Source organism: Manis pentadactyla, chromosome 1 (assembly GCF_030020395.1).
Source record: "Manis pentadactyla isolate mManPen7 chromosome 1, mManPen7.hap1, whole genome shotgun sequence".
Taxonomy (NCBI): Eukaryota; Metazoa; Chordata; class Mammalia; order Pholidota; family Manidae; genus Manis; species Manis pentadactyla.
Genome location: NC_080019.1, coordinates 220,212,932 through 220,240,118, shown reverse-complemented (window position 1 = coordinate 220,240,118; position 27,187 = coordinate 220,212,932). Strand labels below are relative to the sequence as shown.

Here is a 27,187-nt window from a genome sequence, read left to right as displayed (position 1 = left end):
ACCATTTCAATCTAGATTAGAAACTGTGTTTAGAAAGGATGTTTTCTGGCCTAGTAGTTGGACACGTGTGCCCCCACCTCAGTCACATTTCCCTCAGCCAAGGTGGACATTTAGAGAATGTTGACAGTTTCTACTGTGTGGCTCTCTGCTTTTCTGCCTCCATAGGGAGCACAGGAAGGTGATCCCCCTGCGGGATCCCATTGCCCCAGCCTCTGGGCCTCAGGGACCTGGCAGAGATGAGTATTAACTGCCCACAGACACCATCTTTCTTGGCTTTTTCTCCTTCCCAATCCTCCCACCCCTTTGTCCTGCTTCCTGGAACTCTCTTCCCAAATTAGCTTCCTGCAGCCAACAGGTCATTTCAGGTTCTACTCTGGAGGAACTCAAACTAAGAGAGTTCCTACACAAATATCAAACCAACAACCACAGAGCCCCAGAAAGCTCTTCTAGAGGGTGTGAAACAAGAATCCATTCATTTCTAGGATATATTCCTTCATAAATGTATAACTATTTATTAGACTTCTACAGTGGGCCACACACATGCTGGGTATGCAGTATGAACCAATTAGAGACACAGTCTATACTTAAAGCACACAAGACATAAAATAATGACTATGCAAATTATACTATGAAAGTATAGGACAATATAGGCAAGATTTATGTCAGGGAGGGAAAATAACTTTTCCTCAACTCTTCTGAGTTTTTAGCTGAGATCCTTGTAATAAAAGATAGATTAACAGGAAAAAAACAAGCAGAATTTATGAACACGTATACCTCATGTATACATGAGAGATACCTAGGTAAAAAATTAATCACTCAGAGGTGGCTTAGATTCAGGCTTAAATACCAGCATAGTAGGGAAAAGGGGGGGCATGTTGGCCTCTCACAGGACAGTAAAGGATTTTTAGGAAAAAGGAATAGGGCCTTAGAAGAATAGATGGGAGGGTATGAAAGTTTGTAACAAAGTATCTGAGTGTGGTATCAACTTCTAGTCTCTCCTGTGGTAAAAGTCAAACTTCCCTAGTTGAGGAAACTCCTGGGGAGGGGATCTATGACACCTGAGTTCCTTATGTAGGATCTGACTTAGGTAGTTCAAAGAAAGTCTCTGCCTGCATCTGCCTACTGTCCTTCAAGTGCTACCAGCTCAAAATAAATAATATACAAAAATGGTATATTTTGGGGAAGCATGTCTTGAACTCCTACAGTCATATTTTGGGAGGGTATATTCTTCAACCATTCACTAATTTAGTCTCAGATGATTCAACACAAAATTTTTGAGAAGACAACATTTAAACTGGGCCTTAAAGTAGGAGTTAACCAGACAGTGGAGCTGGGCTACAATATTTTGTCTATTGACAAAGGGGGCAAGGAAGGTGGCTATTTGCTGGGCTTTAACATAATCATGTCAAAGGTTTAAGGACTTTAAAAAACACATGGTCAGCAAACACTCTCCCCTTTCATCTCATATGCATTAAGTATCCCAAGAGCTGAACAAGTGCTCAGACACCTTCAAGGTATTAATTACTGAGAGGACCAAAGATGGCCATTAAGATTCAAGCATGGCCTAAAGAAGCATCTGTGCAGTCGGACATCACCTGGTGGATTCTGTTCTCGTTAACTGAGGAGAACATGGGTCTTCTACTAGGTGGCAAAAAACACTCTTATTTCAAAGACCACAGGCTTCAAATTCACCAAGATGTCACTTTAAATTGGTTTGAAGAGTGCCCTCGTGCTGATTCCCCAAAGCAGCCTCAGAAGACTGATCCTTACAAGCCCCTAGAGCACACACAGTCCCTGAGAATCTGAATCAGCTCAATTCTTCCTAAACACGCACAATTTTGCACAATGCTTTACATGCTAAGAAAATGCAATAAATACATCTGTGGTGTTTCTGTGTTTACGATCGATTGCCTTTTTCTTGCAGCAATCTTGTAAGAGATTGACTTCTTATTTTTATTATCCTCACTGCATACTAATACTTCAAACATTTTAGTAAATTATGGTTCTCCAGTTCCTACTTCAGAATCATTTAACTAATTTAATGAGCTCTGTCTAATTATTGCACTTCACCTTTCATATGAAAGCACAGCTAGGTTTTGGCTGAAATAGCTGGTAATAGCTCATATGCTCAGAAAGGAAAAAAAAAATAAGGATGGGTAACAACAGCCCATTTTATGCCAGATAATATTCTTAAAACTATATGCACATAGATAGATGTATACCTTCATTAATTCATTCATAACATTCATTATGTATTCATTATATATATAAACTCTCCTCCCAAATTAGCTTCCTGCATCCAACATGTCATTTCAGGTTCTACTTTGGAGGAACTCAAACTAAGAGGGTTCATACACAGATATATGTGTAAGGCACTGCAAAAGACACAAATCAGCTTAAATCATTTTTTCTTAAAGCTGCATTCCTCCTTTTGGGGCATAAAATGCAGTGGTTAAGGATTCTAGAGCTAGACTGTGTATATTTAAATCCTGACTTCATCATTTCTTAGCCACATGACCTTGGGCAAGCCACTTAACCAGTTTGTGCCTCAGTTTCCCCATCTGTAGAGTGAGAGATTCTTAGAGTGGCTATCACCATAGGACAGTTGTGAATGTTGGACAAGTCAGCACATACAAAGCATGTAAAAGAGCCTGGAGCATAACAGGGACTCTGGAATTGTTGCTGCTTCTTTGTTCCTATTGTACTGTGTCCTGTCTATTACTCTCAAGTCAATTGCAGTTGACTTATCTCTCTACCTATCTATTTAGTTAGCTATTTATGATTTACTGTTTGTTTGTTTGCCTCCTTTATCAAATTAAAGGATGCACAAAGAGATAGGCTAAATTCCCTGTGCCAAGCTTTGTGCTCGGCTTATAGTAAGGCACCCAGTAAATGTCTGCTGAGTGAACGAACCACTGAATAAATGATTCTCTTTCTGGATGCATGACACCTTTCAGTCTCAACAGGACTTTCACTTCAAAGATTTTCACAGCACATGTCCATCAAATGCCATTTGTCAGAAATTCCACATGGTCTTCTCTCCAGATGGCGCCTCTGTCACAGGGAAGGCGTTCTGGCATGCAGGAAAATTACACTGCCAGGTGATGTGCCAAGACACTGTATTATTCATCATCAAATGTTGTTGGCCAGGGAAACTGACTGTTGTCAGCTAAGCTTTACAGTGGTCAAGCGGAGGGGCTGATTTTTAACAGAAGTGAGGATCATCCTTACAGAGAGGGTGCTGTGGTACAAAGACGGGGCTAAAAGGGGCCAAGTTTGTCTTGGCTTGGCTTTGCAATCATGGGCAAGTCACTTCACCTCTCTGGGCCTCTGAGCTTACTGTTTTTATAAATGAAGGACACAAATTGTCCTCTGTAATTCCCAAACTTGGCTGTGCACCAGAATCTCTGGAAAGCTTTTTAAAATACAGATTCCTCTAGGCCTGCAGTTGGCAAACTTTTTCTACAAGGGGCCAGGGAGCACATATTTTAGGTTCTGCAGGTTATATGATCTCCACTGCAACTGCTTATACTCACTTCTCCCACTATGTAGTCAAAGCATCCACAGAGGACATGTATACGAATGAGCACAAATGAGTGGGGCTGTATTCGGCCAGCTTATCTGGGGCTGTGTTTTGCTACCCCCCTGCTCCAGGCCATGTGTGGCCTCCCAGGGTATGGACCAGATCTCTGCATATTTACAAAAGTTCCTTCAGATGATCTGGAGAGGCAGCTACAATTGGGAGCCACCAGATTAGATGCTCTAAGCTTCCTTCCAGCTCTTACTAGGGCTGTGGCTCTACCTCTTGAAATTCACTATGAGAAGTGGCTACTCTTGGTCAACACTACTTAGACAGTAATTTTAATAGTCTTCCAAACACAACATATTTCGGTATTAGCTTTCTGCACTTGAAGTTTTTACTCTTCCAAATTCAATTTTCCACTTTACCAGGAGAGGTTCGAACAACTCTTTTTATTCTGTTTAGATCTAAAGCACTTTTCCTCTATGTGTGGCATCCCTTGTCAGTTCTTTTAAGTGACAATTTCATTGCTAACTTGAAAATGGGAAGTTTAATATTACCCCTTTTAGGCATTAAAGTGGTATGTTACCAGTAAGCTTCCGCTTTAAGAAAGGATAATCCACAAAAATGTGAACCCACGAAGTGGTTAAAGGGTGTTTGTAATTTGGGTTTTAGAATTTCCTTTGGATAAAGAATTCTTATTCTACTGATCATGATTGTTGGGTGACAGTGCATACTGGCTTTCTATGGATTGTGCTAGTTCTCACCTGCCATCTCTGAGTAAATAACGTAGCACCCTCCTTCATTCTCTAAAGTGTCCAAGCTAGATGATAAATTATGTGGTCATCCTTCATGGTGACACTGAAGGAAAAGAGTCAAAATGGTGGCTTCATTTATTTCATACTTACTAAAAGGCAGGTACTACTGTAAGGGCTTTATTTATATACTATCACAATTATTCATTACAGTGTTTTGAGGATGGTTGATATCCTTAGGAAGAGTTTCCCCCAAAGCAGATCTTGAGACAAGGATTTAGTGACAAGTAGTTCTTTGGGGAAATGTTCCCAGGAAGCACAGAGAGTGGAGTGAGGAAGTGAGACAGGGAGAGGAAGGAAGCCAATACAGCAGGCTATAGCTCTGAATAACCAGGGCTCAATCTCGCTGCAAACCTCAAGAGGTTGTGAGAGCCTCTTGTGTTTTGCCATGGAGAGACAGGGAAGGTGCAGTTTTATTCCACAGCTCCCCATGACTCATTGTTGGAGGGTCATTCCTGGAGATGTTCACTCTCCCTCCTGCATGTCTGGCCTGACCCATAGTTAAACCGAGCCCACCCCTTTGGCTAGAGAATGAATACCCTACAGTGAAAGATACAAAAACGCCTTGACAATGTGTAGGAGAACTGTCCACAATTGCTAGGGCAGGCCCAGGAGCACCCCAATGGCATCTGCTTCCCAAACATCGAGGCTTTGAGAATTAAGTCACTTGCCCAAAGCCACATAACCGGTAGGTATGGAGACAGGACCTTGATCCACTCATCCTGGCTCGGTCCGGAGAGTTTACCCTGAACCAGAGCATGTGACCTTTCTGTGTCTTCCTCTGAGTCGGTTGTGCATCACCCAGCAACTACACACTGGCTTTGTTTCTGGCCTGAGAGGCCCTTGCAATGGTTTGCGAAGTTCTCACAGCTATAAATAAAGTCACGTACTTGTGGCCATGGATTCCCCCTGGCCTCTCAGAGGACTAACAGGCAAACTCTTTTTCCTCCTTCCCCCATACTCTTCTGAGGAGGGTAATTTCATGTTACTTCTGTGAAGGCATCCCTGTGAGATAAAGCAATCAGCTTGTCACAGTCATGACCCGCTTCCTGTATATGCACACTTCCTTATATTCTCCTTCTCTCCTTCCCTGTCTCACTCCTTTTTACCATCCCTCCTGGTCCCTGGGATTACACTTACCAATAAAGTGTTAGCACCTAAGCCTTTGTTTTGTAATTGGGTCTAATTTACCTTCAGTAAGTTTTGACAAATGCTTCCACCCAAGTACCCCACACCTGTATCCTGATTTAGAACGTGTCCATCAGCAAACAAAGTTCCTTGGGCCCCTTCCTAGTTAACCCATTCTTCTCACTCCTATGCAACCACTATGCTGATATCTTTTACCGTAAAGCTTTGCCTGTTCTAGAACATCACAGGAATAGAATCTTAGATTCCAGCACATAAGCTTTTGCCTGGGAATCTGTTTTCTAGAGAACCTGGGCTGGCATTTGGCCCTTACTTGATGTATGTTGAGTTCTCCTCAACAATTTTGGGCCATTGAAATATGTAGACATTCTCTAGGCTGGACCAAAAGAATCACAAAATTTGGCATTTAAAGTTCATTATTTATCAAAATGTTTTCATTTAATGAGTAATTATTTATGTAAGGCAATGACCATAGTGCATAATATGCTGTATTTTTTCCATATTTACAATAACTCTTTGGGGCAAATATTATCTTTGGCTTATAGATAAATAACCTGAAGCTCCATTTTAGGTTAAACGGTGACTTGAGATGACATAACTTAAAAGAGGCAAGCAGGGCTGGGATTTGAACCCACATTGCATACTGCATCTAACTCTGAGTCCTATGCTCTTGTGTAGAATACTCTATTTACAATGTATCTGGATATAAATCCTTCAGCTACACTGGTAAGCATGACTCTAAGGAAGCTCATTAGCAAATACTGGCTCATGATGCATGAAGTTGAGAGGATAAGGAAACTTAACACAAAGAGAGTGCTCTCGTCGCCAAGAAGTAAGCATCTCACCTCCTGAGTAGAGCTCTTCTATTAGAGGTTTATCCAGTAGAAAAATTACCGGATATCACAGGAGATCCCCAGTCACTTACTCCCCACAGCAGGCAGGTTGCTGAAACACCATACTGGAAGCAAGGGGGAGCAAGCAGTGCATAGGTGAAGGCTCACCCTGACGCATTGGGAAATACACACCATACCTTTCATTTAACTCATTCACTCATTCAAAAATACTTATGGGGCAACCATCCTGAATAGACCTTACTGTTCTTGATTCTGAGACTACAATAATGCATAGGCTGACTTTCTGAATAAATAATCAATTTGTAATGAATTTTTGTTCACAGTAATTTTAATGTATGCTTGGTCACCTTTTCTGCCCATAGATATTGAGTGCCAGAAATGGGCAGGATACATAGGAGGTTCTTGGGTATCAGGATGAGGTAGCTTACTGACCATTTAGAGAGCACCTGGGAAACCCACTGGCTTGGCCAAGGGGGTAGGAAGATAAAAGAACAGTAGCAGCGGCCTTACACATGGAATGCCCGGGGGTTGGAAAACACCTGCCACATATAAGTGATTACTAAGGCTAACAAGACCTGGATATGGTGTTTGCTTTTACTGTGTTATAGAACATGAAACTGGGACTTAAGATTAAGACCACGTGACTACTTGGTATGCAGTAAATGATCTATTTTGCAAACTGTTTTAAAAAGTGTAGGTAGGTGTCCTTTTTATAAAAGTGATCCTACTAATAAAGAAGAAATGACAGTTAAGACCATTATTGTTTGGCAATTCTTAATGAATTAATGGATCCACCACTGACTGCCAAGATCACAGAGTGATCCCCGAGTACCATGGGGCTCCAAAGGGAAGAGCACAGCACCAATAAATTTGCCTTCAAAAAAAAACAAAATTGAACCTGAATCTGATGAAACTCCTACCTCCAGTCCTCCAGTAACTACTAGTGACCAATTAACAGAAGAAGACAGTGAATTACATGATGGGGAAGAAAGCTGCAAAACCCAGACTGTGAACAACTCTACAGGTCAGATGTCACCAGTTTCTTGAACAAATAATTGCAAGGAGAAAACAGAACAGATGTAGGGAAAAACAAAAGATTTGGAGGGACCTAACAGACACATGAACCAATCCCAATGGATTGATGTTATTTGGATCCTGATTCAAACAATCTGCAAAAATATATGCATCATCTATGAGACAAATGGAAAGGTACACACTGACTGGATGTATGGCATTAAGATATTACTGTTAAATATAAAGATGTCACATTGGCATTGTGAAAAAAGACATCTTTTGCAGATACACACTGAAATATTTATAAAAGACCTGATACGATGTCTGAGATTTGCTTCAGAATAATGAGGAGGAGAGAATGTGGATATTGACACAGCATGGTTGGTCAAGATTATTGCTAAAGCTGGGTGCTGGGTACAGGGGTGATCACTGTACTGATTTATTTTTTGTATAAGGATTTCATACTTCTATATGCATATGGATTTATGAATTTTATATGTGGATATTTCCATACTACAAAGTTAAATCAAACAGAAAAGCACAGAACCCTTTTTTAAAAAACAAAACCTTATGTAGAATTGGTCTTTAAAAGAGGTTTTTAAACTGCTGCTTCTCTAGGCACAGTTAAAGACCCAAAACATGCCATTTGCCTCCATCTCACACCTCCATCAAGCCTGGATACAATTTGAATAATACTGGTGCAGTGGAAAGAGCATGGGCTTGGGGCCAGTGAGACACGGACTCATGTCCTGGCTATGTATTTTGGTCAAGTCACTTATTTTCTTTGAGCTCAACTTTTCCCATCTCTGGAACAAGGCTAATCCTACCTTGAGCACTTGGTGACTTATTAATAGAGGCAGTACCTGAGTGGTGAGTGATGTGATACAGATCCAAATCTATCTAAGTCTAAAATCCATGCTTGTAACAACTATGCCCCACCATCTTCAAGAGTGAGGTCTCACTCAGTTGACCTGGGAGACTCACAGACAGCTGAGGCTTGGGCTCAAAAACAGTGACTCATTCCCTATAGACAGAACATGTAGGTCCTGAAATCCAACCTCCAGTATTTGAATCCTAGTTCTACTTTTACCAGCTATGTAATCACAGCCAAGTCACTTGACCTCTTAAGCCTCAGTTTTTTTCCCTGTAATATGGGGTAGTAACAGTATATGCCCAGGGTTTTTATGGGGGATAAATATGATAATATAAGCACAATGGTTATTTGTTATTTTTGTCTGACCAATATCCCAGCATATGTTGTCTTCCCTCTGTACATCCCTTGATTCTCTTTAGAACAATCAGCCTCTCATAGTCCATGGTGTTTGGGAGGGACTCTCAGGTCTGAGGGCGGAATAGGACTGGTGCCTCGGGACACCACATTCCCCTGGCCATGACTGGTTTAGATATGGGCACGGGATCCATGCTGGGTCAATGGGATCCTGGTACGGGACTCACGGCTGTAACTGTGGTAGTCCCCCTTATCCTCAGTTTCACTTTACACAGTTTCAGTTACCCATGGTCACCGGCTGTCCAGAAGCAGATGGTCCTTCTGATGAATCCTCAGAAGGCCAATAATAGCCTAACACTACATCCCAATGTCTATATCATTCATCTCACATCATCTCATCACGTGGGTATTTTGTCATCTCACATCACTGCAAGAGGGGTGAGTACAGTATAATAAAGTATTCTGAGAGACAGACCACATTCACATAACTTTTATTGAAGTACATTGTTATAACTATTCTATTTTATTATTATTGTTTTAATCTGTTACTGTGCCTAATTTATAAATCAAGCTTTATCATAGATATGTATATAGAGGAAAAAACATAGTATATATAGAGAAGGTTCAGTATTATCTGTGGTTTCAGGCATCCTGTGGGGGCCTTGGAATATATTCTCTGTGGATAATGGGGGGACCACTACACTAAAAAGCAGAGCGCTCCTTCTTCTGGGAGGCTGATGAAGTGGGAGCCAGCCAGGAGCTGATGGGCCACTGCACAGAGCCCACCATGTGGAAGAAAGTACAACCAGAAGATACACTCACTAAAGCTGGAAGCTACCTCTGAAAGTTTCAGTCACACCAGCAGATACATTCTCCTGTTGGCCTAGCTATTCTGAACTGATTACAGAGCTCCTGGCAAATAGCAAACACTCAAAAGAGTTTCACTAACATTACTGCTAACATGACCACATATCAAATTTCTCCTACTGCTTTTTCTCTGTTGCTTTCCTTGGATTATTTAAGTTTAACTTAAATTACAGATAATTTCAAATAGATGCAAAAGCAGAGAGAATAGTACAATGAACCCTCATGAACTCCATGATTATTCATTTCTGGAGAACCTTGTTTTGTCTACACTCCACACAATTCCCCCTCCCAGACTACTGTGACACAAATCCTCAGTATATGCCTTTTCCTTCATATTTTTTTCCCAAATCCTTTGATAGTGTTTCCTTTTGTAGTAGACACTGTTGATGGCCTACCCATCATTCATTTCCTCAATTATTCCATCCAATGTTCATTTTTTCCCAACTCCTCTCCTACTCATTCAGAGCTAGAAACATTCCTTAGTCCCCTACTGTGGACCTATTTGGCCAAGGGGTGATTTCATTCTACTTCTCAATAACATGGTCAGGAATGTGACTCGGTATTGGCCACTGAAACATGAATGGGACACTGCTGGGGAAGCAAGACACTTTTGCGAAATTTTCTGCTCTCCTAAGAGGCAGCTATAGGAAAAATGGTTTCTATTTTTCCTAAGAATGCTGTTCTGTCTGGACGTGATGCTCAGAACTGGAAAACCCATATTTGCACAGGCTTGAAGATGCAGCTAATATCAGGATGGCCAAGGACAGGGGGAAGGAAGCTGAGTCCTTGGTGATAGTCTTGAGCCACTACATCAAGCAATCTGAAAGCCTGCTCCACCTCTGCCCTTGCTATTCTGAGAATTAAAAATCTGCTTCATTGTTTACACCTGTGTGCATCCAGTATCTCTTAACTTTGTTATCAATACAGACCTATGACCTGTGTAGTCTGGGTTTCAAAAGCTGAGTAAAGAATCAGATTAGGATGATGTAACAGGGATGTCCTCGATGAGTGTAGCTTAACCCAAAAAAAAGTTGATTTCTTTCTCACAGGAGAGTTTGCTTAAGTGTTCCTGGACTTAAGGTGTCTTCAAGACCAAGTGCCTCCTGCCATCCTTAGCATACTGCTTCTGTCTTCTCACCCTGGCTAGCTGCTCTGGCAGCACCAGCACAGACACCCACCAGCCACTGGGAGGAAGACAGAGATGATGCTGACACCCGACACTTTGAAGGATACAACCTAGAAATTAACTGCACACATCACAGCCCAATGGCCAGAACTGGTCATATGGCAACAACCAATAGCATGAGAAGTTGAGAAATGTAATTATTATCCTGGGTGAACATATTATTCAAATGTCCAGTTCTATTACTACTAAAAAATAGGGGAAATAAATACTGGACCACAACTAGCAACCTGCATCAAAGCAGCAGCAGAGATGATTAACTTGATTTTGGTTCAAATGACAATTTTTAACTAAAATGACTGCAGAATGTAAACAGAATTTAAATGCTTTTAAGCACTCCCCAAAGTGATTTAACCGAGCCTATTTCCTTAGAAACAGGTAAACTCTACATCCCTTTTATTCTCTTCTTTTTAGGTGGATCTCAGAAGGATTCCAATAACCTGTTAGCCCAGTTTATTACCTTGTGTACATGAAATTAATAACTGAACTTCACTGGTTTCCTTTAATTCCAAATGCTTTTTCCTCAATGAGAATGCACAAGTAGGGTTTAATTATATTCTGCTTGATACTAACCAGAATCCCATAACAAGCTCTTATTCTGCAATCCTGTTATTAATCAGAGTAATCCGATTTATGTAAAAATAAAGACAGACAAATAGAGAAAAATGACAGAGCTGGCAAGAAGCACAGTATTCTGCAGCCCAGCTGAAGTGACTGTTAATAAACAGTTTACATAGTAAAGATACAAGTGAGAACTTGACTCAGTGCCAGCAGGTTTTAAATGATACATGACAAGCCACCAAAGCAAATCCCTTTCTCCATGGTCCCCTCAATGTCAACTACCATGTCTCAATTACAATTTCACCAAATTGCTGTGATGGAGCAAATGTTTCAGATTAATAGCAGTACAGCACAGTGGTCTGTGGTACAGAGTCAGAAAATCTAGTTCAGAGGTTTGTCGAAATATATCCCAAGACACTCAGCTGCAAAACACATTAAAGACGCCAAGATGATGGGAATATCTCTGATCTGTATTCCCCGAAGACGGTACTTTTGCAGAAGACAAGTTTGTCATTTATGATACCAAATAAAATTTCTCAGTGCAGCCAAGGAGGCTTCTTGCAATTACATCAGGAAGGCATCACCACGCAGTCCATTATGGAAATCATATTTACATTAATAGAGAAGGCTATTGTTTTGCCAAGATGCATATTTCTTTCTAGACCATGCTCAAGATGAGCTTGCTAGGAGATGCTAAATCATTTGGCTTCTCATTTCAAATGGCTCTGTTCCTTGGAAAAGGATTTTGTATAGAAAGACATATTTTGCAAGTTCTACTTCAAACTACCAGTTGAATTTTTAGAGTACGCCTCCTTGTCGGGGGTCAAATGGCCATGGCACTGCCATACTGGGCATTTTGGAAGTAGAGAGCTCCAAAGAACTGCAAGTTTTGTCCATACTGGTGGCTATATTAGCATTTTCAAGCCTTGAAGTGAGTCTTTGGGGAATTGTATTTTTGGCTAATTCCCCTTGCATACATTATCCTAAAGAAGTAAGAGCAATTTGGGGTCTAACTTTCAAATTGAGGGTGGTGCTTACTAACTCCACTCCTTATGATTGTAAGCAGAGAGGAAAGGACCTTCCCTAAAAAGAGATGAAGGTTGAGGGGGAAACCTTTGGACTCTCTTTCCAGGAGTAATTACTTGAAAAAAGGCTAATTATTAATATACAGCCTCTGCTTTCTTTGGCCTTTTTTCTTCCTCAACAGCATACCTACAGAGAGCATGTATATTCCTCCTGCCCTACTCTTGGGCTTGACAGGGGTGAGGCAAGTTGCAATCTTCTAACCAACTATTGGGTGAGTGTCCACTATGCCACAACAGCTCTTCCAAGATTGGGCTCCAAAATTCAGATGTGGGAATGTAATGTAATGAAGGCCATTTGGCTTTAAGACTACAATGTGGCTTCAGCAGTAGTAGAGCTCATATCTCAATCCCCATCTCACTCCTCATTCCGAACTTGGAGAGATGGGAATATGATTAATTCTTGCAAATGCCAACACCTGGTATGGCTTTCATAGAGACGTCTTGCATTTGATCCTAAGTTGCCTCTCAAGCTATATCTGTCCTCTTCCCTACAATCATCGAAGTACATTATGTTTCCATTTCTTCAACATCATTTTGTTTTTGTGTCTGCTGAAAATTCAACTGGTGGTTTATAACCCATTTGCACGGGCATGCAGACTACTTTGTAAAAATGAGTTTACTACAACTAATGTAAATTTATGAAAATCTGTCACTGCTGAATGTGACATGAAAATTTAGGTGGAAAAACAAGTTAGCTTTAGGCAAGAGGTTTGAATAAGTGAGCCTATACAATGTTTAGTCACTAGGGGAAAAAAAACTATAAAATACAGTAAGAGAAGGCTGATTCTACTATTGTGACCCCCAGCCAAATATTATTGGTCTTTTGAGCTGTTAGCTCTTTGGCCACCTTCTCTCCCTAGCCTTCTCCCATCATGCAACATAACTTCTCTTCTTCTTTTCCAATATTTTCTACACAATTCAAAAGTTAGAGATTCACTTCATTTGTCCAACTCTTCCAAAATGCAAATGCCCGAAGGATGATAAAGATCACCAGTAATTTATACAATGGTCTGAATTCCTTGCTCTCCTTTTGCTTCTCATCTTTAGTCTTGTCTGAGCTCATGTACTTGCTAAGGACTACTGAGTACATGTGGCAGAAACCTGCTCTAAAAAACTGAAGTTGAGAAGAAAGGAAGAAAGAAATGTGGTTCCTGGTACTTCAGCCATGAGTGGTTCTGTCCCTAAAGCTACAAGTTTTTTTGTTTTTTTTTTTAGAGGGCATCTCTCATATTTATTGATCAAATGGTTGTTAACAACAATAAAATTCTGTATAGGGGACTCAATGCACAGTCATTAATTAACCCCAAGCCTATTTCTCAACAGTCTCCAATCTTCTGAAGCATAACAAGCAAGTTCTTACATGGTGAACAAGTCCTTACATGGTGAACAGTGCAAGGGCAGTCATATCACAGAAACTTTCGGTTTTGATCACACATCATGAACTATAAACAATCAAGTCAGATATGATTATTCATTTGATTTTTATACTTGATTTATATGTGAATCCCACATTTCTCCCTTATTATTATTATTATTATTATTTTAATAAAATGCTGAAGTGGTAGATAGATACAAGATAAAGGTAGAAAACATAATTTAGTGCTGTAAGAGGACAAATGTAGATGATCAGGTCTGTGCCTACAGACTAAGTACTAATCCAAGCTAGACAAGGGCAATAAAACATCCACGGATGCAGAAGATTTCTCTCAAAACGGGGGGGGTGAGGTTCTAAGCCTCCCCTCTGTTGATCCCCAATTTCTCACCTGATGGCCCCCCTGTGACTGTGCCTGTCTTAGGTTGTTCCTCCCTTGAGGAATCTTACCCGTCTCTGGCTAACCAGTCATCTTCCGGGGCCATACAGGGAAATGTAAAGTTGGTAAGTGAGAGAGAAGCAATATTGTTTGAAAAGGTTAGCTTTTTACTTCTTTGCAGATTTATGCCCTGTGGCTTCTATGCCCAGCATTTGTCTTGAGGTATCTTTACCACTTGGAAGAATTATGATACTCGGTAATTTTCTATATGAGGCACGAATTCTACTAAAGGGTTGTAATTAGGAAGGAAGAAGAAAAGCTATAGAAGTAGCAGATGGAAGAAAACATGGGAAGACTGATTATTTCTTTGACATATCTTCTTGTAGAGTAACATAAGCATGTATAGGTTTTAAACTAAAGCTACAAGTTTAAATGTGACGTATATGACTGTAATAGCAAATGTTCAACACAGCAAAAACCAAAGGACTACAACTGGAAGATAAGTTCCAACACCAAAGAGAATAACTGCCTTAAACACATAGACCCCATGTGCTATTGTATTCATACATTTAGTCATCATTTAAGCATATTAAGTATGTGCTATGTGAGGGCAATAATTAACAAGATAGACAAGGTCCCTGCCTTTACAGAGGCTACTATCTGGTGTGGCAGAAGGATTTTTTAACAAGCACTTTCATCAGGAATGAAATAGTTAAGAATGGAGAAAGAGGGGGTGGTAGGAAAGCCTATGCACAATGAATTCTACTAGTTTAAGGATTGGGAAGGTTTTGTGGAGGAGGTAGTTTTTAAGCTTAGATCAAAAGGATGTGTTTGAAGAAAAAAGCAAACATCTTGGTATTGGGAGATAAATTCAAGTTATAGGACTGCATGTACCCTTGCCTCTTAGGGCTACAGTTCCTAATATGTAAAATAAGGAAGGGTTTGGAGACCTAATCTGTATGTTTCCTTCTGTCTTTATAAATCCCATAATCCTGGAAGAGATTGCCAATCAGTGTAGTCCATCTTCAGTTCATTCTTTCTGACAAAAGGCAACTAACACAAATAAGGATAAACCAAAGACATCAGTTGGGATGTTACAATGGTGAAACTGGGAAAACAAATAAGCTTTGAAGCCAGACCACTGTAGGTTCAAATCCCAAATTTGCCCCTCACTAACTGGCTAACTCTGGGAATACGTCTTAACTGCTCAGAGCCTCAGTTTCCTACTCTGTAAAATGGAGAAAGACTGTTACCTCAGAGACTGGAATATGAAATATTGCAGGCTAATTGTCTGGCCCATGTCTATATTTTTTCTCTGCTCACTCGGTGCTGGTTACTGGGTGAGACTCAATGGTAATAATGATCACTTACCACCTATTAGGTCTTTTGTGGTTACAGATGACTAAATCCCAATATGAAATATCCTAAGCAAAGAAGGGGAATTTAGAGAAGGATATTCTAATATTTCATATACCAATTAGTGAGTAGGAAGGGAAGGGAGGAAGCTGGGTCCCAGGAAGGATATAATTGTGTTCAAAAGTAACCGTAACGTAACTCTTTCTCTCTCTGCATGTTAACTTCAGTCTTCTGGTCACCGAATTTTCTATAGAGAGGGAAACTTGTCCACAACAGCTCCCAAGGTCCCCTTCTACAACACCCTGAAGAGAGGAAACCTCAGCTTTCGGGGTTCCAAGTTCAAGGACCCCAGAGAAAAGCTCCGGTTGGAGTCACGTGCCTATCCCTGGACAAATCAGCAGTCAATGGAGAATAGGCTACTGGTGTATAAAACGGCTGCTCCCACAGCAACCAGAGAAATAGGGCTTGGTTGGCACTTCCCAAAAGAAGGAGGTTGAAGCACAGCAGAGCAAAAAACCCCACGATGCAAATGACTTCCTTAAAATAATGCCAAAGACACAATTAATTGAATTTAAAAAAATTAATTTGAGCTCTTTTAAAAGCTGAAATTCTGCTTGAGGAGAAAAATCATCATCTGGGTTTCAGAAATGACTGAGCCTGCGTTCATTTGCTTTGCTCATGCCAACATTTTCCCATGAACCTGTGTAGTTCAATGTCGAAGTTCAATTTCCTTAGTCTTTAGTCTGCTTTCGTACAGGACGGAGGGTAAAAGCTGCAGTGAGACACAGCACTTTAAAAATACCCTAAACAAGCATTGTTGCTGAGAACTTCTCTGCACCCTTAGCTAAGAATATCACAGAACCAGGTACACTGGGAATTTCAGGTCATACCTTGGAGACATCTGAAGTGTGTCTGCACTTAATGATCAAAACACACTCCCACAGGGGACTGTCCTGGGAAGATGACTAACAAGGTGTGAGGAGGAGGAGAAGCAGGAGGAAGAGAGGAGGAAGAGGCACAGGGAAGGGAGGAGTGGGCGTGGGGGGATGAAGGAGAGAGACAGGATAATTAAGCCACTCTCACATGGGGCACTTCACACAGTGGAGATTCTTCTGGAAGCTCACACCAATATTCCACTAACATGAAGCTTTCACCAGCATTTTCTGAAATACAGTGGAGGGGGCAGGAATTGCCAGAATGTGGGGCTTATGCTACTGCTTGAGATGACCTTGTGGGGTCCCCAGGGTTGGGCTCCTAAGTAACACTGCATCCCAGGGGAAAAAGTTAACCATTTTTGGTTCTCTTTTAACCACTCCACATAGCCCTCAGAGAGTCTCAGTTTGGTGCTATTATATTGTTATTCCCACTTGTCCAACACCAAAGGCAATGGTGTATTTTTTCCCTACATATATGTACAACAATAGCAATATTATACACAGCAGTAATAGTAGTATAACTTCATTCGGGTTCCCAGACCTGATTTCAGTGTGTGTGTTAGTATGTGGCAGGGGGTCTTCCCACACATACTAACACCAAGCAATTCTCGAACACCGGCAGGGTGTCCAAGAACTCAACTAAATTCTGATGCTATCTGCCTGGAGACAGCACCAGATTTCCCAGGTTAAGGGCTCCATCCTACAAGACAGCCCTCCACCCACCACTCCAGAAGCCAGTCACAAGCTCCAGGCAGTCACCTGTGCTTCTGAACCACTAGCTACAGATTGGAGGTTCCCTTAGGTTCAATTAATTTGCTAGAGCAGCTCACAGAACTCAGGAGAACACTTACGTTTACCAGTTTAATAACGGGTACAAGTTAACAGCCAGATGAAGAGAGACATAGGGCAAGGTCCCAAATAAAGGAGCTTCTATCCTCGTAGAGCTTGGGGCCTGGCTTGGTGGCACATGGAGGCGTTCTGGTTTCCCAAGCTCAGAAGCTCTCCCCGAATGAGAAACAGGATCCAACTGAGCAGAGCAGGCAGAACAGAGCAGAGAGAGATGAGCTCTTCTCCTGGGTTTTTGTGAGGGCTTCACCGCATGTCATAATTGACAAAATTATTGGCCATTGGCTGATTTCAACCTCCAGCCTCCGCTGATGGGTGGGGGTCCAAAAGTCTCTCATTAACATGACAAAATATTTGTTTGACCTTTAAGACTCTGCAGTGTTTTCAGAACTGTGGATGAAGACCAAATATATCTAGGAAATAAGTATTTAGTCATATAAATGACCAAATATGTATTTCTTATGATTCATTATATCACATATATATTGAACACCTTTCTAAAGCCAACTCTACCCTCTACAGACAAAAAGCAGACGCTCTGGTGGGCAGGAGGGCCTAACAGAACTAACACTGGTGTGTTTTCAGTGCATTTAATACCCCAATAACATTCCTTTATTTTTTATTTTTTTGAGATTCTGCATCTTTTAATGAAAGATAAAACAAGAATATAAACATACACAAATTTACAGAGAAGGGATCAACTTTAATACATTTGGAGTAAAAGGTGTTTCTTTTTTAAATATGGTATAAAAATAAATGCAAGAAACATTAACTGAGAATGTATAGACAGCAGACAAAGACATGAGCTTGTTTCTGACTGTGAACACATTGGTGAGATGAAACTTTCTGTGCTAATTTATTGTTTAATAAATGTGAAGCCATATGTATACTTATTGATATATGCTTTTTTTCCTTTTACGATTCTTCCAGTTTGTGATTGACTGAATTTTAAGTGAACTGTGTGTCTAGCAGAAAATTTAAGAGAGAGAGAAAGGGGGAAAAAATAGTTTACTTCACTTGAACTTGTTAAAAAGGAAAAGATACAGATCCAGCTCAGTACAAGGAGGGTGTGAGGGTGTAAGCAGACAACATTTTGAAATGGAGGCATTGAGATGGTAGAGTTCCTTGGAGATGGCAATGCCTTAATGTACACAAAGAAAGAACCATTCAGTTCCTCTGCTCATGCAATATCTTGGTCTAATGTCCTCTGCTCCAGGTTAACAACAAAGAGCTACAAAGTTATACCCAACGACTCCAGGCTGCGTCCATGCCACAAGATGATCCTTTTAGTAAGACTGAACGAGGCTTGTTAACCTCTTTGATATGAGAGATTTCCCCTTTTTCTTTGCCTGTAGAAGTTCCTGATAGGCACTGGATCTTATAAAACGTGGGTATGAATCACTTTTCATCAATTTGTAAATGTGCTCCTGAGCATCCTCAAATGTATATAGTCCAGGCTCCTTCACATTCTGCGTGGTTTTGTCGTAGCTCTTAGAATCCAAGTTAACGGCACTGGGGGCTCCTGGAGCCAGAAATTCCTGCCATATTTCCTGAACTCAGGAGGGGACTTCTCTAATAGGCCTTTTCTTCAGGTCCTCCATGGCCAGCCAGAATCTTAAGTTTTCTGAGCTGAATTCTGACTCTAGAAATTTAAGGAACTGTTCTCTCCCAGCTGGATCTTTCAGTGCTTCATCCATGCCAAAACTCCATCGCTTTACCCTCTGCTGGCTTGGTTCTTTGCTTGCTTCGAGTTCCCAGAAAGCAGTATCATCAGACAGCCATGTATTAGAAGGGTCAGGTGGCATAAGAAATGGGTCATATTCTAAATACTGTTCCGTGTAACTCAGCAGACTGTCAGCAACTTTCGACATTTTTAATCTACGTCTATCTAACTGTATTTGCCAATATTTTATCTGTTGTTGTAACTCATCTTCTGTTGGAGGTTTAGTTTCTGGTGTGGATGTGTGGGTGGGGCTGTGACTTCTAATACCATTTTGTAAACCATAGACCGACTTCCATGTTTTGTGTGGGTTTCTCATTCTGGATGACTTCTTAATGTCCACTTCAGTGGTATTTACACATCCAGGCACAGGCCTGTGAACGTCCCAGAACGCCCTCTCTTGGCTGTCAAGGATCTTCCTTTCGATCTTATCCCTCTTCTTGTCCACTTTAGCCTGTGCTTCTGCTTGCATGAAAATGAACTCCCACTTCCGGGCAAAGGCTCTCTGCAGCCTGGCCAGGCTCTCAGCTTCGTAGTCTGCCAGCTCCAACCTCGCCTTGTTTTGCATTGTTGTCTTACACAGGTAAACCGTATAGTCTGTGTTTTCCGGCTCCCAACAATTTGATGGCCAAAAATAGGATGTTTGAAACCGGTAAAAGGTGCCATCATCCTTCAGTGTGAGGACGTGATCTGAGATTGGAAAGAAGTAGCCATGCGCAGCCATCAATGTTCCCAAGTGGAGCGCCTCCACTGGGTCTTCTATAGTTAAGTTCTTTATTAACCACTGAACAATGTCTGACCCAGAGAAGACGCTCGGTACCTTGGAAAGAAAGCTTTTGACAGTTCTAATAGGAATCCCATTTTTTTCATCTTGCATGCGTGCTATGACATGTTCCATCTTTCTGTACACCAGCATGTTCGGTGATTCATCTGCCACCCCGTTGCTGGTCTGCCCATAATCATTCCCCTGGGCCATGTCACCGCACACTTGCTCCACTCTCAGACGCAAGAATTACCAGTCTGCCCTCCGCGCCAAGGTCACGGCCCCGGGGCGGCTCCAGCCCGGGTGCTGTCAGCTGGCGGCGAGCAGAGCCTCGCGGCAGGGCAGCTGCATCACCCGCGGAGGATACGGAACCGCGCCGGCTCCCGCCGCTCGGGCCACCGCCAACCCCCTCGAGTGCATGGGCGGCTCGGCAGCCCGCTCGCCGCTCGCTCCGCCCTCGCCGCCCTCCTAACATTCCATTTTAAGCTATGAATATTGGTACTCCTTTTAGAGTAGGCATGTCAAGTTACTTTAAAAAATTTATGTGTTTTAAAAAGGCAGCAACTTTAGAGAAAAATATCAAGAGTTGTAGCACCAGATGTTGCAAAGACACAGGGTAGCATTTTAGACACTGAGCAATTCGGTGCGGTTCTGTGCAGCAGGCCGTGCGGTTCGTGGATCCGAAGGAGACCTCGTGTTGCTAACCCACATCAGCGTGGCAGCGGCAGTCACTGGGACAAAGAGTGCCAATGGATTCTGAGCCTCTGTCAGAGCCTCATGTGTTTAATGAGTCTTAAGAGCTTCTTCTTTCCTTCAGAGCAACATTTTCCCTTACAATGTGCTTACATTGCTGACAATAATAATAATCTACAATCCTAAAAAGATGTCCTCATAAAATCTTTAGCCTAAGAAGATATTGTGGAGTCCATGACAGAAGGAAAGTGTTCCAAAGTTCAGTATTCGACTAATAGAAAGCATAAAATGGGTTGCAGAACAGTCTCACCTCATACTAATAATAAAACACTGGGAAATATGGGCTGTCTTGGGAACTGGCCACCAGTGGGACGTATCCCTACATTTCATGCTGGGAAACTTCATGAGGAGGAGAAGACACAGAAAACCTGGAAACAGCTGGTGGAAAATAGTGATGGATCCCTTTGCCAACTCCTAAAAAAAAGCAATAAATGATAAGCAACTGTGGACCCGAAGAGTTATTTTTAAAATTGACTGAAATAAAATGGGAGACCTAATTTCCATTATGACAGCTATACCAAAAGTCCTAAACTGCTCATGATATTTGAAAGAAAATGTCATTTTAAAATAAAAACCATCCAACAAATAAATAATAAAGGCTGAACACTGCTCACAGGCTTTTGTAGGTTCACAATGTTGATTTAGTTCTTGAAATAAAATATATCTTAGCCTTCTTTTCCCTTTACACATAAAATCATGGCATTCATATTTATTACATTCTCCTTGTTTCTTTGGTCTTGGTTCTTTACTTGAATTTTTTTTTCTGTATTGTTGTGGTACAGATCTTTTAAAAATACAACCTTGAATGCTTTTAAACATGGGGTGGGACATTTTAAGCAAGGAATCATGTGTTTATTATCTCACACACACAAGATCTTACAGGATGTACTATGGTAGGAGCATTTCAATGTAATGGTGATCCAAGGCCAACACACAAGTAAAGAGCAATGGAAGAATGAATAGTTCAAGACAACAAAGAATCATAAGACCTTACGGGATTAACTGCCCAGTCAGATTCCCACAAGGGCTGGATGGGGAATGTACATGAGTGAAGGGGGAGGCCTGGTACCACAGACAGCACAGTGGTGTTGGTGCAAACACACATGTCTTGGCTAAATGGGGCAGCGCAATAGAGAAAACATACCTAGCTGCCATGTGAGAATAGAGTGCCCTGCTGCAAACTTTTCCAAGTTGGCTGGAAGTCTGTTTTTGTTTTGTTCATGTAAAACCTCAGGTTTTTAACTGTTTGCAACTAATTCAAAAAACTTTTTAAAAAGCATTATGTTAGATGGAAGAAATCTATCTGCAAACTGGATTTGGTCTCTGTATGACCTGTTTGCGACCTCCTCCATGTAACTGAGTCATTAAGACTTGGGACTTAAACCCATCACCTCACTCTGGAGTAACCAGAAGAAATGGAATGAATACTGAGTCTTGAAAGAAAGGGGGTATTTGTATCAGGAGAAGGGAGAGAGACTGGTAAACATACCACATGTGGAACAAATGGTAAATGAAGCCACAAAACAGGAAAGCTCAAGGCATGTCCAGGAACCACTGAACAGCTTGGTTTGGTGAGAGAAGAACTCATGTAAGGAAGGAGTCAGAGATAAGGCTTGGGAAGCAACTGAAAAGCCAGATGGACAAGGATCTTGAATTTTAAGCTAAGAAGTTTATGTTTGATCCTATAGTCAAAATGAAGATTTGGGATCTAGAGATTGATGTAATGAAGGAGGCTTGTCTAACAAAATTAATCTATCTCTCTAGGAGAGAAGACTACAGGGGAAGAATCTGGTCAGAAGATTGCTGCACTATTTCAGGAGAATGAGCTGGAGCCAGAGGAATGGAAAGTTCCTGGATGAGCCAAGACCTGTGGTAACAGGTAAGTCTACATTACTGATAAACTGTTTCCTCTTGGAAGACATCAGAACTCTTCTGTTTGGGACCTTCGGTATTAACAGGCATCCGAGTGCAAATAGACAGGAAGACATCTGGAGCCTGAGTGTAGGAGACTGTCCGGGGATGCTGATGCTATTTGGAGAGTTATCCACATAAGAATGGTCCAGGGAGAAACTTTCCAAGGAAAAATCTTTTGAGAAAGAAGCATGGGTATTGGAGGATGAGAGTTCAATGTCAATCTATCTTACAGCTTACTTCATAAACTTTGCTAAACTAAGAAATCATTACACTTGAATTTGTGTAAATGGTCTCAAATATCCATACATTCTATTCTATTCAGATTATCATTATGTATCACCTAATTTAAATGTGCATCATGACTATGCATCTTATCTCTTCAATCCAGGTTCTATTTTAACAGCAAAAAAGGAAGCTTTAGAATAGATATTGCCCTATCAAGAATGGTTAAGATGAAGCCCTATTAAGGGTCTAAAAATTGCCTGAAAGTTCTTTCCAGTACTGCTAAGTAAATAATACTAGAGCCATCAACCATAAATTCATTTTACAGCCAGAGAAAATGAGGTCCCTTCAATTGAGATTTTACCTAACAGTTATCAGCTGCTCTATTACCTAACCAGAGTTTGGCTCTCCGAAGGTTTCACACCATGGTAGAAAGTTACCATCAATTAAAAATGCATCTTGCTGTGATCCCAGAAATAAACTCCAATGTTCACGGTCAACTGATTTTCTACAAAGGAGCCAACATAATTCAAAAGGGAAAGAATAGTCTTCTCAACAGATCATACATACTAAGACAACTGGGTAGGTATGTGAAAAATATGGAATAGATACTTATCACATAGCATAAACAAACATATAAACAAACAAAATAACTAAGTGTATCACAGACCTAACTATAAGAGCAAACACTATAAAACTCTTAGAAGAAAACATAGTAGTAAATTGTAGTGACCTTGCTATTTCTTAGATATGACACCAAAGGCACAAACAAAAAAAGAGAAGACTGACAAATTAGACTTTACTGAAAGAGAAAATCTGGGGGTTCAAAGGACATTATCAAGAAAGTGAAAAGATAACCCAGTGTCTTGAGAGAAGTATCTGCAAATCATACTAACAAAGAACTTACCTACATAATATAAAAAGATCTCCTCTAACACAATAATCAAAAGAAAATAGGCCAATTAAAATATAGGTAAAGGATCTAAATAGACATTTCTCCAAAGAAAATATGTAAGTTGCTAATAAGCACATGAAAAAATGCTCAACATTACTAGCCATTAGGGAAATGGAGATCAAAACCAGGGGGTCCTACTTCACACACCATAGAATAGCTATAATTAGAAAGATGGACAGTAAGTGTTTGTTACCACACATGCAGAGAAACTGTAACCCTCACACATTGCTGGTGTGAATGTAAAATAGCACAGCCACTGTAGAAATTTGGTAGTCCTCAAAATGTCATAGAGTTGCCATACAACCCAGAAATTCTACTCCTACAGATTTACCCCAGGAGAAATGCAAATATATGACCACACAAAACTTGTACACAAATGTTCATAGCAGCATTATTCATAACAGCCCAAACATCCATTAACTGATGAATGGATATATAAAATGTGGTATACCCATACAATGGATTGTTATTTGGCAATAAAATAAGTGAAATATTGATACATGCTTTAACATAGAAGAAGTTCAAAAACATTACTCTAGAGCTGTCAGAAAAGACTACACAGCGTATGATCTCACGTACACAAAATGTGCAGAAGAGGCAACTCTGCAGAGACAGAGAGTAGATTCCCACCTCTGCCCAGGTCAGGGGTGGGAAACAATGGGAGTGACTGCTAACAGGTACAGGATTTCTTTTGGAGATGATGAAAATGTTCCATAGTAAGATAATGGGGATGGTTGCCCAACTCTGTACATATACTAAATGCCACTGAACTATATGCTTTAAATGGGTAACATTTCAAGTGGATAAACATTTTTCATGGGATGTCAGCATATAAATTACATCTCACTAAAGCTATTAACAAATTATACCATACACTGCATGAAGTTTTCAGCACTAGCTAGGCAATACCTGCTACTATTTTTACTTTCCTAGACTTCCTAGGCCCCTAGACCTTTGTCAGGAATGCTTTGATTGTGTTTACCATAAACTGGCTCCTCTTATCTTTCCAAACAGCTTAAATGTTCCTGTCTCTTGAACATACCAGGCTGGTTCCTGTCTCAGGCGTGTGCAACAGTGCTTCCTTTTACTTGGAAAGCTTTTCTCCCAGGTCTTTGCATCATCTAAATTCAAGGCAGAAGAGAAGATGGGCTTTTTTAGCTCAAGCAGCCCATAGTCACTACCTACCATTCATTTTGCTTGCTGGCATGCAGTTGCACTTGATGTTAACTTAGGTACTTATTTCCATATTTATAGCTGAGTTTGTTTGCCTGCTTACTGATTTGCTGTCTGTCTTCCCCACCAGAGCATATCCTCCCTGAGGTTAGGAGCTCTGCCTTAGCTCCCCGTCACACTAAGCCTATAATCAAGAGTTTGTGGGCTCATTACCTTTCAGGCTGAATGAAGCACAAGGTAAGATTGCCTACTTTTGTCCTTGTAACAGGTTAAAAAAAAAAAAAAAAGGAAGCCTTATTCCTCTCCAAAATTCTACCCTCATTCTCCCCATCCACCCCAATAAGCAGCAAAAATTTCCTCAATAACCTCTCCCCAGAAAACTGCTTTCAGGAAAATAGATTCCTCTTCACCTGAAGGTCCAGTGCTGGCTTGATAAAAATTGTTTTGTAAAATGAGAATATCAAGCAAGATCAATGAGCGGGGAGAAACAGAAAAGCAAACGACAGCGGCTAGCTGGCCCTTCTAGTGACAGGAAAACCAAAGCGGAGCTCAAACAATGGTGGAGGAAATGCCAGGAAGCCGTGCGGCGCTGCGCTGCGCTCCTCCTTTCACTGAGGCGTTCTGCAGTCAGCGATTTCCCTGACACAATGATCACTCAGGGAAACAAAGAGAATGAAGTCTGGCTTATTGTGGAGTTTGTCGTCTTGTAGCTGCCTTTGTGCAGCTAGCCACAAAGCACTGAGCCCTTCAATCTTAAAAAAAGAAACAGAGAGAGAGGGAGAGAGAGGAGGGAAGGAAAGAGAAAGACAGAAAAAAAATAAAACGTGAATTAAAAAGCAGCCACATATCCTCACCTAACATCCTTCCAGCTATAAGAAATCAAAGCAAATGACACCTACTTAGAATTTTTAAAACTTTATGCGAAAGCAACATACCTTTTTGCATTTCCTGAACTATTTATTTATCTTATCCAGAAAAGAAGGGAAAAAAGAGAGGTAGGTTACAAAAACAAACCCATTCAACTGTTACCTGGTTCCTTTTTATCCTGAAAATGTTGTTGAATAGCACAGTCAATAGGAAAATGTCAGAAGCCCTTCACAATTTACCTGTTAATACTACGAGACACATCACATCCAAATAACTTGCTGTCACACAAAGCCTCAAGCCAGGTTCACAAGAAAGATGAAGGCTGAGTTCGGATACAGCAAAGCAACTCATACCATTATAACCATGTCTCCTGGCCTGAAGGTTTGAAGACCCGTATCTCATTTGAAAAACCACTAAATATTTAGGACGATCATTCAGGAAATGTCATGCTTTAGCAAGAGGAGTTTCACAATTACAAAAGGATCCTTGCACCTAAGCTCCTGCTTCCCCTCTCCACCCTTACATGTCCCAGGACAGTCTGCCAAGAACAAGTTTAGTGTCAGCTTATCATGGGCTCTAGATTTAGCCCTGCAATTACATCCTGCCCTGGCAGGGAACTGGACCTGGCAATCCAGACTCCCTCATCTCTGATTTCTACTCTTGCCTGTCTGGGGAGGCAACAGAGCTTGAGTGAGGACTGCACACCCACATAAGTAAGAGTTTGCAAGACATGTGTTTGGATCTGGGTTTGAGCCCTCCACCATGAGCTTGGACAGCTGGCTGTTTGTCACTGGTGAAACAGGGCCTGCAATTCCTGTTTAAAAGGATGTGGAGCATCTGACCATTCCTGGCACCCAGTCAACAGGTGTCAGTTCCCTTTATGTAAGGTTTCTGATACTTTCCAGCAGTAGATGGGTTTATATTGCCCAGAGAACAAATGTGAATGACTGCAGCAGTGACTGCACACAGAAGTGGTTAAAAGCACAGGATCTGAATCAAATCAGATTTGTATTTCTGGAAATCATTTGGGCCTATTCCTCTTAGAACCTGATCTTAATACTCAGGTTTTATATAATGAACCTCTTTCAAGCTTCTTGACACAAAGGGGAAATCAGAAAACGTGTCACACCGGATTCTGTGCATCCCTAATCAGAAGACCATTTGTACATATTATAACGTAGAAAGGGAACAGCTAATGTTTGTCAAATTCCCAAAGGGCAATTCTCATGAATCTTTCCATTAAAACATGGCGGGGGAACTGCCCATTCAACCAGCCTCAAGGAAAGACACAGAATTATGACTGGACATCACCACAGGGTGGGGGTGGGGGGCGTCAGTCCTGTCCCAGGGGAGGTAATAAAAGAGTCAAGGTGTCTCCTTCCTTGAAAGAGTCATCCGTGTCCCTGAGCTTTTTCCCTCCTCTGGCCTAAAGAGCTCTGCCAGCTCTGGAGGCAGGCCTGCTTAGTTGTTGGAGAAAAAAATCCCCCCACCACAGAGGTCTGTGGAACACTGGGGACCACACTGCTTGGCATAGACTAGAACAGTGATAAAACCTCTGTTCTCTTATTGCTTATCACATTTCCTATGCTTTAAAAGAATTCAAGGTTGATCTAGTCTAGAGAATGAAGCCATCTCTAATTTGGGCAAGGTTTTAAAAGA

The 27,187-nt window shown here is 41.1% G+C and overlaps 2 protein-coding genes across 2 annotated transcripts in view; both read right to left on the bottom strand.

Annotated features, from left to right (window-relative positions):
- The window catches only part of FRMD4B (FERM domain containing 4B), a 322,173-nt gene that overhangs the window by 254,092 nt on the left and 40,894 nt on the right, over positions 1-27,187 (bottom strand). The window lies entirely within an intron of this gene.
- Positions 18,090-20,626, bottom strand: LOC118908394 (regulator of G-protein signaling 7-like). The gene has a single exon (XM_036877720.2). It carries the CDS (start codon positions 19,855-19,857, stop codon positions 18,718-18,720), a length of 1,140 nt encoding a protein of 379 aa, XP_036733615.2. The 5' UTR covers positions 19,858-20,626; the 3' UTR covers positions 18,090-18,717.

What these genes read in the sequence shown, in the direction of transcription:
- LOC118908394 (XM_036877720.2), bottom strand. Translation starts at nt 19,857, where the DNA reads ATGGCCCAGGGGAATGATTATGGGCAGACCAGCAACGGGGTGGCAGAT.